At 29.9% G+C, this 17,098-nt stretch overlaps 1 protein-coding gene across 2 annotated transcripts; it reads right to left on the bottom strand.

The window, feature by feature from the left end:
• Window positions 1-8,821: 8,821 nt before the first annotated feature.
• Window positions 8,822-16,432, bottom strand: LOC137831141 (putative galacturonosyltransferase 15). Of its 2 annotated transcripts, XM_068638692.2 has the most exons (6): window positions 15,862-16,432; window positions 14,385-14,428; window positions 12,128-12,271; window positions 10,595-11,170; window positions 10,187-10,489; window positions 8,822-9,554 (listed from the first exon to the last, which is right to left on the bottom strand). In XM_068638692.2, exons 1-6 carry the CDS (start codon window positions 16,088-16,090, stop codon window positions 9,264-9,266), a joined length of 1,587 nt encoding a protein of 528 aa, XP_068494793.2. In that variant the 5' UTR covers window positions 16,091-16,432; the 3' UTR covers window positions 8,822-9,263. The 2 variants fall into 2 exon arrangements, with proteins under 2 accessions (XP_068494793.2, XP_068494794.2); XM_068638693.2 differs by lacking the exon at window positions 15,862-16,432 and having other exon boundaries at window positions 12,128-12,263; window positions 14,385-14,433.
• Between the last annotated feature and the right edge of the window lie 666 nt (window positions 16,433-17,098).

The following is a 17,098-nucleotide window of genomic DNA, read 5'->3' as shown; positions in this document are numbered from 1 at the left end:
TTTATTATTGAATATATACAAAAGTTGAAAATTAATATCTCAATTAATGAGATTTATTTAACTCTTCAGTTTTTTAAAATATTACATAGTCTGAAATCAAACTTTTTCTTATTAAGATAACATTATAATTGCATACCCTCTAATTTTTTATCCTATAAAAAATATCTAAAATCCATAATAATACAGTGAAAGATATACCCATCTAAGTTAGGAAATTGTTTACACTAATATCAATATAAAATTATTATATGGGTGTCCCTCTCTCTTAAATGCATTTTCATCCCTAAAAATGTTTCTTTGATATATTTAAGTATCTCAAACTATTCATATATAACTCCTTTCAACCAAATTATAGGTATATAACTTTTGTAGATTTCTTCACTATAGATAATGATACATATTTTTATCTTTTAATTTAGTTACAATAAGAAAGAAAAATGGCATTAAATAGAAATGTGTATTTATGTGATGACAATTTCCTAACATAACATATGTTTTTATCATGTAAAGTATAAGAATGGAAGTGGAATTGTGTTTTATTTTTAAATTTAAAACTCTTTGTAAAAGTGGATATTTTATTTTCAGTAATTTTAAAGAATAGAAAGATATATTATAGTTAAAAATTTAATATACAATTTGTTAAACTATAAAAAAAAATTAAAAAAAAAATATATATATATATATAAGCAAATGTAGTTTAGTTTTAAAGACACTCTTCAACATCAATTCTGTACTGGTAGGCTAAAACCGAGAGTTAGATACAAGATATAACCAAAAGGTTATGCATAAAAGAATAAAGCAAAAATATAAATATTATTATTATAACAAGGTCCAATTAAATAAAAGTCTGTATTAGGAGGTGCGTAAATAATAAAACGGTGCAGAAAGAAAGTCCAAAGGTAAAAGTGGAAGCCCATTAAGAAAACCGTATAAATAGGAGGTCAACACAAGAGGTAAGTAAGAGTGATTTCTGTCTGATGAACATAAAATCATTTCTGACTTTGGCATCAGAGCGCCTTGCAGGTACACCCACTCATCTGTGTGAAGAAGAAGCCGAGAGCACCCAGTCCGAGAAGAAGCCGAGAGCGCCCAGCTCGAGAAGAAACCGAGAGTATCCAGCCCTAGAAGGAGTCGAGAGCATCCAGCCCTAGTTGAAGCCGAGAGTATCCAGCCCAAGGAGAAACCAAGAGAGCCCAGCCCAAGGAGAAACTAAGAGTCCAGTCCAAGAAGAAACCGAGAGAACCTAAGGAGCTAATCTTGTCAACCTGATTCGAGTGTTCTTGGTCCTTGTTGTAAGAACAAATTCAAAAGAGATACTAAAACAAACATAGATGAAGAAAAATAAAATACAAACACAAGATTCAATATTGGTTCATTTTTACTTGAGATTACGTAGTTCTTAATAACGTCAAGTTTAAAAGAAGGCTTTGTTGCAAAACGAGTCTTCTTCGATGGTCACTTCTGATTTACAGCACAAATATTCTTGTACAACTTTTTCAGACTCTTATAACACCAGAAGTATTCTTTGAAATAAACAAGTAACCCTTGAGTTACATCAGGAAAGTGTTTTAGAAAAAAATTTGAAAAAAGTAAAGGATCAAATTTACGCAATTAGAGAAGTAAACATCTAAAGGAAAATATACGAGATGAGCTCACTTTGGATTTAAGTTTAGCTTTTTAATGAAATGAATATGAAAGAAAATGTTAACTGTGGAATTGAGGTTTGAATAGAGCTCAAACTTGTATTGAATATTTTCACAAATTGTCCTGTTATATACACTTAAAAAGGGATCGCCTAAAGGTTTTATAAAAGCATTCACATATTTTTGTATTGGTTCATATTAATGAAATACTATGTGCACTCCTTGACATGCATTGTCAAACTTAAACTAAACAACACGAGTTTCACCATTTCTGATATGGGTATCATTTTATACTTTGCCCAAGCTTAGATCAACACATATATTCTTTTATAACTCCCTCAAACTTTTACTAAATGAGTATTATTAATAAATAGTCACCTTTGACTTATATAGAAAAAAAGTTTATAAAGATAACCAAAAGCTTACAAAAACATAAAATACGTTAAACAACAAACAATCTAGTCTTGAATCTTGTGCCAAAACGATTCAAGACTTTCTAAAGGGAAATGCTAGAGAGATTCAACACCAATAAATCATGAGAAAATCATATAAGATAATAAGACACCACTTCTAACCTAAAATATTAGGATAATGGGTTATGGGTCTTCTTTTATATTTTTCATCTTGCCCATTCTTACTTAATGTTGAAATTCAACTCACATTAGGATCTCTAACAATCTCCTTCTCAAGTGCAAGGCCCTTCAATATTTGTACACTTCCCCTTGAACATAGTGGTGACCTACTTGTATTGTCATTTACCACAACGGGATACGCTTACTTGAAAATCCCATAAGGAAGACTTTTAATATAAATAATCCTTAAATATAGGATTCTTCAACCACTCACATGTTTGATCCATGTTCACTACACCAGTTTGTTAGGTTCTTACAAAATATAAAGGAGATTCGACATCAATGAGCTATAAACAAACCATATAAGATATACTAAACCACCACCTCCAACCTAAAATCTTAAGGAAATGTGTTTGTTGGTTTTTTTTATATATATTGTTCATTTCACTCATTTTTACTCAATATGGGACTATAACTCACACTTGGATTCCTAACAAATACACAATTACAAACAATGTTTTGCATATTTGGTAAGTATATTCATAAAACATACATATTATAAAATGATAATATCAATCATCAATCAAGAACAAAATATTATAAATAAATATCATCTTAAGACATAAGAGTTTGAACATATTACTTTTAATCCCAAAGGAAATAAGTAGCCACTCATATTGGTCATTACAAGCATGGAAAACAAGAAAAGAAGATTTGGGGTGTTTTCCTTGACAACTGTCTCTTCTAGGATTTTTTATCTCTCCATATCCTCCTAATGATGTTTAGGGTTATACCTCACGCCTTCTATTTAACCTAATTGAACTTGGACTACGTGACATCTCGCTTAAGTGAGTTATTACTTGCTTAAGTGAGTCTTACGAGAACAAACCTAACTTAACTGGAGTGAACTTGCTTAAGAGAGTCTTGGACGAGTTTCCAATGTTTCAACTTTGTATTTTCATCTTTGTCTTTAACTTGTCCATTCTCTTTTAGCCCTTTTATCTCAATTTTCCTCTAGAATCCCAAAATTAACACAAATTTGGGAATAAATCATTCACATTCACCTTATAATAAAATATATGTAAAAAAGTTCAAATTCCTAAATTAAGGGTTGAATATTATAACTATTTTATCAATTAAAATTCATAAGTGTCAAACTTTTTATATGAAATATTACTGAATTATGACACTTATCAAATTCACATATTCAATAAATAATGGACATGGCAAATAGACAACTTCAAAATATTGAACACATCCCTATATTAGTGCTTAGACAACCCATCACACCTCTTCAAGCATCCATGACCACCTCCCAGGCCTCTACAAAATTCACTAACATTTTACACGTTACTTTAACATTCTTATTAATGAGAAACAACACACAAGGTTGGAAGATTTATGAAAAAATATGTTAATTTAAGCAAGATCTTTCTTAGTGACAAAGACTAAATGGAGGACCCTGTTTAAAAAAACAACTCTTTAAGTCTTTCGAGAGCTTAAATAAAGTTGTTTCTCATTCACTAGCCAAAAAAACAAAAGGCCACAAAGAATGTCAACCATGTGGATCTCACATCAATAATATTAAGTATATGCAACTTATACCTATTAGTTTTGTATGTACTGTCCATCAACAAAATAATGTTAAATGTATTTAGTAATTTCACTAAATAAAGGTGTGTCCAAAAAGTATTTGTAACAAATCCTTAGGACTCATCAAACCTATTTCAGTGAATATACATGTAACATTCTAACAACATCATTAACTATTGTCTTTCACACACACACACTTGTTTTATAGTTGAGACATTTACTTAGTTGTTCTTCAAAGTTAGTAAAAAAATTGGGCTTCACTAAACTCTTAGTCATGTCAATACGCATGGATTATTCATTAGATTTTAATTGTTAGCATATGATTGATCTACTAATGTATCAACCAAGTCATGATTATGTTTTCCACACATAATTGTAGATGCAACTGGAGTATTTGATGAATAATCTCCTTGCATGAGGATTTGAATAGTGAAGACTTAACTCATATAGTGTGTGTGAGAGAGAAAGAGAGAGGGGGAGAGAGAGAGAGAGAAAGTGAATGAATTTGTTTTGTATGATTCAATAACTTTTATTACTAAGTTACTTTATCCATTAAAATGTCAAAGAAAATGTTTCTAAATTGTTATAAAATTGTTTTAGAACTTATTGTTGGTTCTAAGATATTTTAATGGATTGAAATGATGATTTATTGTGTTAAAATATTCTTAACTAAGGTCCTAAAAGACTATAGTGAATGATTTAGTCTATTATTTTATTGAATCAATTTGTTGAAATTAGTTAAGACCCAAGTGGTTTTGAAAAGGTTCTTTAATATGTTATAACTAGTTTTTAATGATTTAAAATTTCTTTGCTTTCAAAAATTGTTTTTTTTTAAGTTTTAATAGATTGAAAAAGAAAAATCAACATATTTAAATGAGATTTTAATCCATTAAAATTGACAATACATTTTTTATAAAACTTTATATTTCTGATGCTTTTTAAATAGAATTTTTGAAATCAAATTGAGAGATGTAAAAAAACCTTTTGAGAGAGATATTCTTATGAGCGAAAAATCTTTTGTTTTTAGCACTTTTTTGAAGTTCTTGGATCAAAATGTCTTGGTTAATGGAGATTTAGTTTCTGCATTGATTAAGGTGTTCTTGTTCCTTTGTATTTGGTTTATCTCTATTGTGTTTGTTGTAATTAGGTAGGATTTCTAGTTGTATTAAGGTAATTGTGAGTCATTTGTTGGGTAGAACACTATTTTAGGGTTAAAGAGTTGTTTTCTTTGAGTCTTTTGTGTTTTGTAAAGACTTGTTATAGCGAAATCTTGACTGGTATAACTGAGAAACTATATGTAACTCTTTATGAAAGAGAGAATCAATATAAATGTGTGTGATCTTTCTCTCTCTCTCACTCTCTTTCATTTTTTAAAGAAAACTTTGATTGTTCAATTCATCCCATTTTGAACTTAGTCTACATTCTTTACAATAACAATTTCACAATCCATCGACCTCCATTGTAAATTGGTTCAACATACTTTAAATGACCAATAACATCTCCTTGTTCTAGTTATAACACTACTAGAAAATCATTAAATAGAAATCAATTTTAAAGACTAAAAATAATTAGTTGCTATATTCATTAAATTAGATACTATTTTAGAGACTAAACACATTATTGGTTTTTAAATTAGTTTCTATTATTGATATATAGTTTCTAAATTGGTATCTAATTGACTACCAAGTTTTAACTACCAATTATTTAGATTCTAAATTTGGTAGCAAAGACCTTAGTAGTTAATTAAATACTAATTTAAAAATTATTTATCAATAATATAAACTAATTTAGAAACCAATAATTTTTTTAGTCTCTAAAATAGTATATAATTTAGTCAATATAGCAACTAATTATTTTTTGTCTCTAAAATTAGTTTCTATATAATGATTTTCTTGTAGTGTAATGACCTATAAATCCTTTTTGTAACTCCTATAATTTCCACCTTTTTCACAACCTAACAACATATATATCTTCCTTCCTTATTGTTAATTTGTTGTATCAAACTTCAATATGAACATGAAAAATCCAAGCTTAAGTGTCACCCTCATGAAACCATTTAAGTAAGTCATCTAACATATCAAATATCTACTCAAATACATTACAACATTGATATATGATACTTGAAAAATTTTAAGACAAATAAAGACATATTTTACTTACTTTGTTTGTTGTAAAGGGTTCACTACAATTACATTTATCTAATTCATCTGATGTTGACTCATAATACACAATATCATGAATTTCATCCATACTAGTTAACATATAAACTTCATATAATATTTTACTCCAAACTCAATTGTCCATTTGTTGTCAAACACAATCACCATAACAACTTCTAAGCGTATTCATTTCAGTACTCTATTCATGACCGCAAAACATATTTGTATTTTGGACTACACAATTCATAATACAATTTTACCTTCTAAATTGGTTAATCCATAATATACAATTATTTCAAGTTATATGAATACAAATTGTATATTCAGAATGGACAAATCTATAATGAAAAATTTACTTCAAGTAATTGCGTACAGGTTATACAATCCGAAATTCATCATTTGACTTTCAAATCATACAATTCTTAATTAAAGTTTTATATTCCAAATTGTTTAATTTGTAACGCACAATCTGAAAATGTAGTTTTGAAAGCTTGAAAAAATATAAATCACAAAGACAAAAGACAAAATGAGTATTTCAAAATAAATGTGGACGTATAGGAGGAAATTATGGATGTGCAGAAAGTAATTCTCAAGTTCTAAACCCACATAGACAAACCCATTTCAGGCAAACCCATTGTGAGAATGTATTATTCTCAAAGAAAAATAAAACACCTAGCCTTTTAAATTAGGGTAAATCAAAGGTGGGATATTTAACGTTCTTAAGAATTTGTTGAATGAATTTCTCTCTCAACATTTAAGAACAGAAAAATGAAAATGAATTTCTACTTTTAATTTTATGCACAAATTAACATGAAATTTTAGATAAGTTATATGAAATATTTTTTATAATTTATTTAGGTTATAAAGAAATTAATTTCTATTTTTCTATTATAAAAGTATTTAGATAGAGATCTTCATTTAAATAGATCGTAAATATTGTGTATAAAGAAATTCATGATCTTTTGTTACATAAAGAAATAAGTTGTGATATATTGAAACTACATAGATTCATATTTTTGGTTATTTTTCATTTGTGTTGTTTTGGGGGTTTATCCATACCTTTGGTCCTCATTATTGCTTTGTGTGGATAACAAACCAAATATATCCACTCTTGCGATTGCCATAAACTTATCATAATAAATATCCTTTAACTAATAATTTAGAAAGACATAATTGGCTTCTTAAAATTTTTACACTTAAATATCTAATACTTTTAGTAATATTTGATTTAACAACTATGTCAAGCCTATGCAAGTTTATCTCGTGGCAACCTTGTTCTTTCTTGGAAGATATTTTTTGAATTCAAAAATACCTTCTAAATTCTACAATTGAGAATATTTTTTAATTATAGAATTTAAAAGGTATTTTTGATTAAAAAATATCTTCAGAATTTTATAATTTGAAATATAAATTCTTTAAGAATAAATTAGATTTTTCAAATAAAAAATATGGAAGTAAAAAAGAAGATATGGAGGTGCAGGAAGGACACATTCATCACAGGATAAAGATAAAGTTAGAACATTAGGAGCTTATCGACAACATTAGGAGTATATTTTTTTTTACTTTGATTATAATTTAGTTTTATTTTGATAACTTGTAACAATATTATATCAAATCAAAGTAAAACTTTCATGTTTATTTCAAAATAATATTAAAAGATTTAAAGGAGGGTTAATAACACATTTCTGCGTAGTTTTTTTGGAACATATAATCTTCTTAATCAGTTACAATTTATTAAATATTACAAAATTATAAGAAATTTATTAAATAAAATAAGGACACAAATTGTGATTTTTAATAAATTTGGTTCAAAATGTGGGATAAAGAGTGTATTTGTAAGGCTTCTCAAACAGTTAAGTTAGAGTAGGCAAGTTTTGTTATAATATTTATTGTGTCATAACTTTTTCCTAATAAAACTCTAAAAATTCTATGGTAATTTTTTTAACTTGTCAGTGAAATGTAGTAGAAGAGAGAAAGTTGAAGAAAACAACTGGCATGCATGGAAATTTATCCCAATGTTCGTGGAAGAGGCAACAAAGGATGACATTCACATATGCTGTCGGTAGTACTGTGTGAGTGGAGCCACTGTGGGGATTTTGATTTTCTTTCTGCATTAATTTCATTCAACCATTGCCAATAAGCAATCAAGATAAGAGTCAGACATGTCAAAATTCTTGTTCCATTCTAAGTTCAAAGCATTCACCATATGACTTCACAGGGTCTATTTGCACAAGTTTGAAAATTTTAGAAAGAATAAACCTTCCATATCATCTTCAAGCTATTACTTTTTTTAGCAGTTCCCAGAGTAATAAAATTGTTTAAATAATCTCTGAAGTACTATTGAAACTTGGTACCTTTAGTTTCTCTATTAACGTATAGTTTAGGTACCAACAATAAACACTTTCGGTTACATAATATTCCTCAGCTGAATCATTTATTGTGATCAGGGGTAGATGTTATGGACCACAGCAAATGCCAGAACTAGTGAACCAACCCTGAACCAAAAAAGATAATGAACAGCAAGAGTTTTTTTCTTTTTTTTTCAAATGAGTTTACTCGAGCACTGCCTTTGAATTTTACATCAGCTTTCTGGATATATGTTAAACTTGTTCTATTTTGACTGTTGTGTAATGAGCACCATGTTCATAAAATAAGAGAATAAGACAAACTCCTTTCTGAGTACTTCAAGAAGAAAAAAATACATAAAAAAACATACAATATAAACTTTCCCATAACCTCTGCACAAATTAATTTATAAAAATTCTCATAATTATTCTAAAGTTTTAGGTTATGCATAAATCAATTAGAAGTGTTCATGAAAAAACTTATGAAAAAAAACTACGTGGAAGTGATGTAAGGCAATGCAAAAACTAATTTGACCAGCTCCTATAATAAGCATTTAAAAGAGCAAAGGAGTGAATTGTTGGGTGGTACGGTAAGTGATTATCTAAGAGTTTTACTTACCAAGACCAAGAAGCGTCTAAATGTTCAGAACATGCAAGCAATTTCTACACTTTAAAAAGTAACTTTGATAAAGAAATTTACAGTATTGTCAGGCACCTAGATCAATGATGCTATAACTTTCTTAACCACAAATAATGCTTCAAGTAGGGTGTAGCATGGTAACTTCATCTATTTACTATATTTATATGGACATGGCGTGGCGTAACTGGTATCAAACTGTGCAGAGCGTATGAGGCAGAGACTGAAAGCAGAACCTTCTTCCCTCTGAAATCCCCATACGGTATCACTGTTTCAATCTCAATAAATATTGGAGGTGAAAAAACTTTGTTCCTTCACCCTGTAATTCTACATCTCCTAATAAACTTATAAGAGATATTTACGTGTCTACTCCACAAACTTCGAACCTCTGGGAAACTAATTTCAAGCCATGGCTTTGCAGGGCCACTGAAATGAATAATAGGCGCAGCTTCCAATTTCTTTTTGCTAATTTCCGCTGATTGATGGCGATAACCTAAATCAGACACAAGCATTGATGAATTTATAGGATGCACTTGACCCTCAAATGCAATCAAGGCAGGTGGAAGCACTCCTGGATTCCACATTGTCGCCCCAGACTCGAGGTTCTGTGAGATCAGATAAATATAGATGTTTATTGGTATGATGACTATACTGAAGCATAAAATTATCCATAGACATTTACAAAGAGAAGAGAATAAGAAATTAATTGAGTTTCCCTCATAAGCTAATATTAACTCTATGTTTAAAAGCTTTGGAAAAAGTTAAATGGGTTTAGGGTTTAGGCATAAGTTGATTTTAACTTAATGAGAGAAGCTCAGTTTATCTTACCTTCTTATTTCTTTTCTTATATGTGCTAGCTTATGAAAAAGTTTATATAAATAGGACCTAAGTATACCCTGCGGTCTTTTTGTTGATTGCGTGACATAAAGTGCATAATTAACTCTACTGTATGAGGATAACGCAGTTTTAACTTATAAGCGATGCTAGACATGTATGCAGAATGTAATCCCGTACTTAAGACCAATTAAATATTGCTTAACATAATACAAAAGAATAAACATTTATGAACATATCAAATCATGTTCTTCATCAAGAAAGATATACTTTGATGAAAAATATGAAAATTTAAGCCGTGTCTTGCTAGTTTAATATTGATGCATGTGGAAACTTAACAAAATGCATTGAATAGAATATATGTACAGGCTTCATTAAGCACATTATGTGAACGCAAACTTACAAGTTTCAACCAATGATGGTAGGTCTCCGTTATGTTTGTTCTCCTCCAAGCTTCAAGATCAAATATATTCATGCCATAGAGCCATGCACACTGATCACCGTTGAATTTTGATGATATGAGAGGATGTGAAAAGTTCAAGTAGTTCATGTATTTACTTCCAGGGCAGCAGCTGTCTCCACACCATGACTTGAATACAGAACCAATGACTTTTCCATTAAGATCTAGTTCCCACAAAGAAGATATGTCATGTTGGATTACAACATCGTCATCCAAGAATACTATCTTTTCGAGATCTGGAAACAGCTGTTGTGATCCACAAAAATTAGATGATGAAACAATCATCGCCAAGCATTTAGACTTTTTATCAGTTATTACTCAATCAGAGGGCTACCAAAAATAATTAATTACCTCAGGCGTATACATGCGGAGTTGATTCATCAAGGATAGGCTGCTGGGACTTAAACCCTCCAAATATCTGCTATGTTCTTGAGTATAGTGGCGGTCCTTTTCCTTGTTATAGTATTGCTTCCAAATTAAGTGATTAGTTCCCAGCATCTCTTTAACACCAGCATTCACTTCTTCGGACCAGTCGTACTGGTGCAATCCCCTAACTTCCACAACTGCTGATTTAATAGAATTGGTGGCAAACCAAGCATGCATGGGGGCATAAGTTTTTTTGTCAGTAACAATGTGAAAAATTAACTTTTCAGGGTTGATTGAACTTTCAACAGTAGAGGTTACAACAACAGATGCAGCAAGGATATTGTCAGTTAGGAGACCAAGGTGGTGAAAGGTGGGATCAACAAGGCGAGATACAAATTCAGGAGGGGGTAGACGAGATCTGGCCTTAGCATTTACAGCGTATTCTTCAGCCAACTTTAGACAAAGACAATGTAGACTTTTGGGAACACCATGAGAAGCTAGATGCCAATATACTGACTCTTGTTGTCTTGCTAGTTGCACCCTGCGTTCCAACTGTGATAGCTGAATATGAACAGAAGAAATTGCATATTGTTTTAGAGGATTAAAACTTCACAATTGCATTCGCTGAATTGAACATTTGTAGCTGACAAGAACCTATGCTTCATTGGTAAACAATTAATGATGCAACCCATGTACAAAGAGACTTGGACTATGATGCTACCTTCACCCACATTCCTCCTTACTTTAGAATTCATCAAGTTAAAGAATGCATGTATCATGATACCCGAGGAAGCCCTCCAACTAAAGGTCGTTTTTCGAAAGCCTCCAGCAATTCAAAACTCAAGACAACTCAACTTCCCAAACTTTCCACGTTGTTGAACGTAGTGTTAAATTATCTCCCTGTCCAAGTGCAGAAATTCCCTGGTAAAGAGGTAATAATATGCACGGTTTGATAAGTTGAAGATGAGTTAATTGTGTTTTGAACCGCATGAGTCTCCGAAATTGACCTTTAGTTAAAGGTGATCTTGCACCTTAGCCTACATTTTATCTGGGCCACTTTTAGAGCCTTTAAGCAACTTCCATAAATATATAAATAATCAATCCTTTAAGCTTCAATTCAACGCAGTAAATTTCAAGTTGTGTTAACTTTTTTATTCCTTGTTCCTGATCCATAGACCATGTTCTCTATAACCATACAATTGGAATATTATATGCCACACAGAGTCTAGTTGTGCAAGTTGTATCAATTTCCTTTCTTTTTGCTGTCTTTTGTTTAATTTTGCAAGTGTTTCTTTTGCTGCACGACTATTGTATGTTACTATGTTTATAAGCTAGTTGCATTGGCTTCTCCTGTTTTTCACAGTGCACGTCAGGACAGGCATGTACTATATATGGCGCATGATTGTAAATCAACATCAGAATGAAAGAGAAAAGGAATCACGAGGAAAACAAAAGACCAACATCATTTTCATAAAGAGTAACTAGAAAAGGCAAAAGGCAGTAAAAAAATTTGTATACCACAGATTTGGTCTTGAAGGCAAAAGCCTTAAGATCTTGGTTTGAAGTCATCTCTTTCACAAGTTCATTGAATGACCCTGCTCCCTCATTAACATTACCCTCATTTGCCTCTATTAGCGCTCTTGTCAGCTCATCTCTGAGTTCCTTCAAGGACATGCAGTGCCATCGTAAAAAAACAGATCACAAATTATCATTTTAAAAAATTTAAAAGGGTGGTCAAAGTCTGCAGTAGAGGCCGCGTTGACGATTACAGGGTAGCGCAAACCAAATTATATAGAAATAATACTAGTTTAAAAATGGTTTGCTTTACATATAAATAAATTTTAGTTATAAATTTATATTAAAACGTGTGTTCCAATAAAAGAATTTGATCTAGTGTTTTCTCAAACAGTCAGTTTGATGATTCCATAAAAGAACAGAGACCATAAAGACCTTGGAAGCAGTGAAAAAAGTTGTGAAACTAGCAACTAGGAGAAAACAAAAAAGGTAGAAGGGGAAGAAATCATTGCTCTACAAGTGGCATGGTCATGCTCGTTGCCCCACAGATATCAGGAATGCAACTTGTGAAAGTACGACAATGACCTACCCACTCACAGCAGTATTATATGATGAAGTTGGATTTTTCGTTTCTTTTCCTTATTTTTTGTTTACAAGGAAAAAACAAGTTTTATCGTGATGTACTGTTCTGAATTCTGATCTATTTCAATTACGAGTTGATACATCATGGATCTTTCGGATAAGTAATGGCCACTAACTATCAAACAATTCTAATAATACAATGTCAATTTTTTTTATGTCCAAAACCTTGTTTACATATGAACTTTTTAAATAACATAATAATGTATTTTGTATTGTAAGAAAGTCAATCCTGTTTTTTTAAGAAGGTAAACAGATGTAATCCAATCCAAGAAATAACAAAACACAGAGGTAAATTAAACGTTATAGGGAAAAAAATCAGAAAATGTTTACTTTGTCTTTTTTCCTACCTATCTGACAAAAGATGTTAACCACATGAAGTGGAGATTTCAAAATCGGAAATATATGTGTCACAGAATCATGGCAAGTGAATGAAAAGGAAACAACAAAGTATCTCATACAGCATAATGTATGGATATGATCCATTCTAAGGTGTCTAATATTGTCAAAACAGAGTACAATGGGGGTGTCTCAGTGGGTGACAGATAGACAAACCCCCTTAAATTTATACTTCTTTATGGAATAACTCATGGCACTCCATATTTAATACTATTATTAAATTGTAAATAACCATTCAATCATAAATCGCCATGTACAGTAAGATTATTGAGTTTTGAAATAATTATTTTAAAGTTATATTAAGATTAATTTTAATTGATTTTCAGTAAAATATATTTACAGTCACCGACAGAGAGAACATTAAACTCTAATATTATTTATAAATTTTACAAAAAGGAACCCATGAAAAGCAAATTTAGTTTTAAAATTAATAATAAATATATACAATAAACAAGACACTTGGCAGTAGATTTTTAAAATGATATTTGCTTAGTGATAAAGTAATAAAATAAAGTACAGGGTAAACTAGAGCCTAGAGGTTAATAAGGCAATGCAACCAAAATTAAATGGCATGATTTTAAGGTTTTATTTGTTTTAAAATGCTGGATTTGTCTGCAAACCTAAATGCTGACAATTATAGTTGTTGAGGGATTATTATTCAAACATCACAAGAGAATTACAATACTTTAAGTTTATCAAAATTAGATAAAGTATATAATAGACTGATACTGGTTTTTTGTTAATATGTGGACGTTCTTTACTAGTTGCACTTTTTAATATACAAATTAATTATGCATGGAAACTTTTTTCAGATCAGATCCGACTGTGGCCACTATATTTGAAAAAGGTATTTGACTTTTTTTCTTACCCAAAAAAGGTTTGATGTTTTAGTTTACAGAGAAAAATCATTTTGACGAATTTGAAGATAAGAAACCTACTTGGCCATGCACTAGGTAAAATGATAAAAAGTATTAGTATACCTAAGAGCTGTGGTTGGACTCTTTCCTTGTCAAAAATGTGTGTATTATTATTAAACATGATTTTACTTTAAATAATATTAAAATTCCTAATTTCAATAAATTTATTTTTCCAATTAACTTGAGTTTACGGGGGCAAGTAAATAATAGAATTGGCTAATTACTTTTTGAAGGAGAAATAAAGATATTTAAAAGTTGTTAAAATAGAAAGAATACAAGGGTAATTTGGTAAATAAAATACTTACCAGTGACGTGTCAACCCCACTGAAAAACCTCCACCCAGCACATTCTGCAACAATCATTTTCACCCATATACTCTCATTATCATTTATGAAAATGAAAATCAGTAAATAAACTCTTCAAAAATAAATTCCCTGCCTTTCAATAAGCTTCTAAAAGGAAATTTTCAATTTTTCAAAAAAGAGAGAATTTCTAATAGAAGAACTCCGCCCAAAGTGATAATTTCAATTACATATTGTTTCAAAATACATGTAAGGATATATTTGTCAATTTTAATAAATCAAATTACCAATACAATGCATTTAAAATTAATTTAATATCATTTTCATTCACTTATTTTGAAAAGACACTTACATTATCTTACAATATTTTTTTATATTTCAAGTTTCAAATCATGTTTCATCAAAATGTATATTCACACAAAATGTAAAATTAAATTTTCAACAGTTTTTGTTATATTTATATAAAAAAAATTAAAATTGTAAGATATTTTAATTTTCAAACACTATAATTTAATTAACCTTTCTTTCATTATATTTATATCCTATTGTAGAACTTAAAAAAGATAAGAAGGGGTCAAAAAAATTAAATAAAAATAAAATCCTAACCTCGTTCTAAGATTTAATTTAACTACTATTCCTCGTAGTTAAATTAAACATTCAGATAAAATTAATAAAATTTAATTAAAAAAAACTAACATTATAATTATCTGAGTAATAATAGGCAATTTTTAAAAAGCAATAATATCTTTACAGTTTTCAATAATTTAAAAATTATTATAAATTTATTTTTAAAACAAATATTATAGATCCAACAACGATAGTACAAAAATATATAATATTCAATACATAAAAATAAAAAACTTAAAAAATATTACATTTATCTCCTTACATTTCTTTAATTAGGAAATCAATTATTTAAAATTTGTAATAAAACGAAATATAAGTTAGACAAAATCTAAAGTTATTTATACTCATAGTTATTGATTTCTAATAAAGTCGAAAAAAATCCAAAAAAATTATGCGTTACTAGAGTATATTAATTAAAGAGCTTAGCTTTTATGCTCCATTAGGAAAATAAATAAAAAATATTATTCACATAATTTTACAATAACTACGGTATAATAAACCAGTAATTTTTATATACGAAGTAAAAAGCTTATCTTAAATGCCCTTGAAATCATAAAGATTTCCATAATTTTTTTAAAGTAATTACAGTAAAAGCCAATAATTCTTTTTTAAAAATTGTGAGTGAACGAGAATTCACACACAATATTTTTAATTAAATTATTTTAAAATGATAAATTGTGTTTTGAAAAAGCAATTATTTCTTCAAATAAAATAATTAAAAATTGACATGTTCTTTTACAGAGTTAGGAAAAGTATCAGAAGTAACTGGAGTGAGGGAGGGAGTGTGAAACTGTGAGAGTAAGCAAAAGGAAGAAACAGAAGAAGAAAGTGAAAAGGCGAGGGAATAGATTACCCAATGAGGAACACGCTGCAGCAGATTCCAGCATCAAGATCGCGATCCTCACGAACAGAAACGGCAGCACGATCCCGAGCACCAACACCACCGGAAACACCGTCCGAACCGAAATCCGGCGAGCGGAGCCAGCGCCGGTACCTGCCGTCGTCGTCTTCGCCGATCCCTTTCCGTCCCCGTTAGATATCGTCACTCTCCTTATCCCCTTCGTCGATATGTAGAACTTCATCTCCGCGTTTCCATGAATCAATCCAACTCTTCTCTCTCACGCAGATCGTCGATTCAGCACGAGATCTGAAGCTTCATTACTTCACTCTAGGAGAGAGAGTGTTCCTATTCGTGCTAGAGAAAGTGTGAGAGAGAGAAATTGCATTTGTAGACTAAGAGAAAGAGTTCACGGGTTCGGAATTTTCTCTCTTTCTTTTTCTTTTGGATTTTCTTACGACAATTTCCGGATAAAGAAGAACTATAAAAGAAAATGATTTTTTTTTTATGATAAAAAAATATATAAAAAGGTTTTGTTTTTGGAGAGAGAATGTCGAATGCGCGTTTGATGCCGCGGGAAATTATTAGATTGCAAGAACCACGGTGGATATTTATAAAAGAGGTGAGTGTGTAGTTACGGTGTTGCCCTTGATTTGTGGGGTTATTTACGGTTTTGACATTAACTCGTTATCTCGCCGACACCTGCGTGACGTGGCGTGTTGGGACACTAATGTGTAATTTGTGAGGTCGCTTCAGTTGTGGAGCATCTTGAGTTTTCTTAGGCACAAAAGGTATGAATTTTAAATCTTTTTTAAATTGAAGTTTTTTTATATGAGTATTTCTACAATTTTAACTAACTTATATTCATATAAAAAAAAAGTCTCCTAAAATATATTGTTGAAGATATTCAAAGTTAATTATGAAAAAATACATCATTTCTCCTTTTTAAATAAATTTTGTAAATATTATTTTAGAACTAGATTTTAATTTTGGTAAATTTCTAATTCTCTGTCCACTGTTTTAGTTTTTTTTTTTAATATTTTAGTTCTGGTATTTTAGAATGTCTATAATCTTTTATTTCATTCTTAATTTTTGTGTAATTTTATTTATCGTGGTTTTGCTAAGTTGAACTCTAGACCTCGCAAAATTATTTTATAGTAACTTTAAGAAAATAATTAATTAAAATATAAAAAAGTATAAAATTAAGGATTCATTGTAAATTGTAAATAATTAAACCCTAAATCCTAAAAAA

Source organism: Phaseolus vulgaris, chromosome 6, assembly GCF_051622355.1.
Source record: "Phaseolus vulgaris cultivar YP4 chromosome 6, ASM5162235v1, whole genome shotgun sequence".
NCBI classification, from domain to species: domain Eukaryota; kingdom Viridiplantae; phylum Streptophyta; class Magnoliopsida; order Fabales; family Fabaceae; genus Phaseolus; species Phaseolus vulgaris.
The sequence above is the reverse complement of the archived record's forward strand: the minus strand, read 5'-3'. Positions and strand labels throughout refer to the sequence as shown.

What these genes read in the sequence shown, in the direction of transcription:
- LOC137831141 (XM_068638692.2), bottom strand. Translation starts at nt 16,090, where the DNA reads ATGAAGTTCTACATATCGACGAAGGGGATAAGGAGAGTGACGATATCT. An exon ending in TGCAGCGTGTTCCTCATTGG is followed by an intron (nt 14,429 to 15,861) that starts GTAATCTATTCC and finishes TGATTGTTGCAG; the next exon opens with AATGTGCTGGGTGGAGGTTT. An exon ending in TCCGCATGTATACGCCTGAG is followed by an intron (nt 10,490 to 10,594) that starts GTAATTAATTAT and finishes GGATCACAACAG; the next exon opens with CTGTTTCCAGATCTCGAAAA.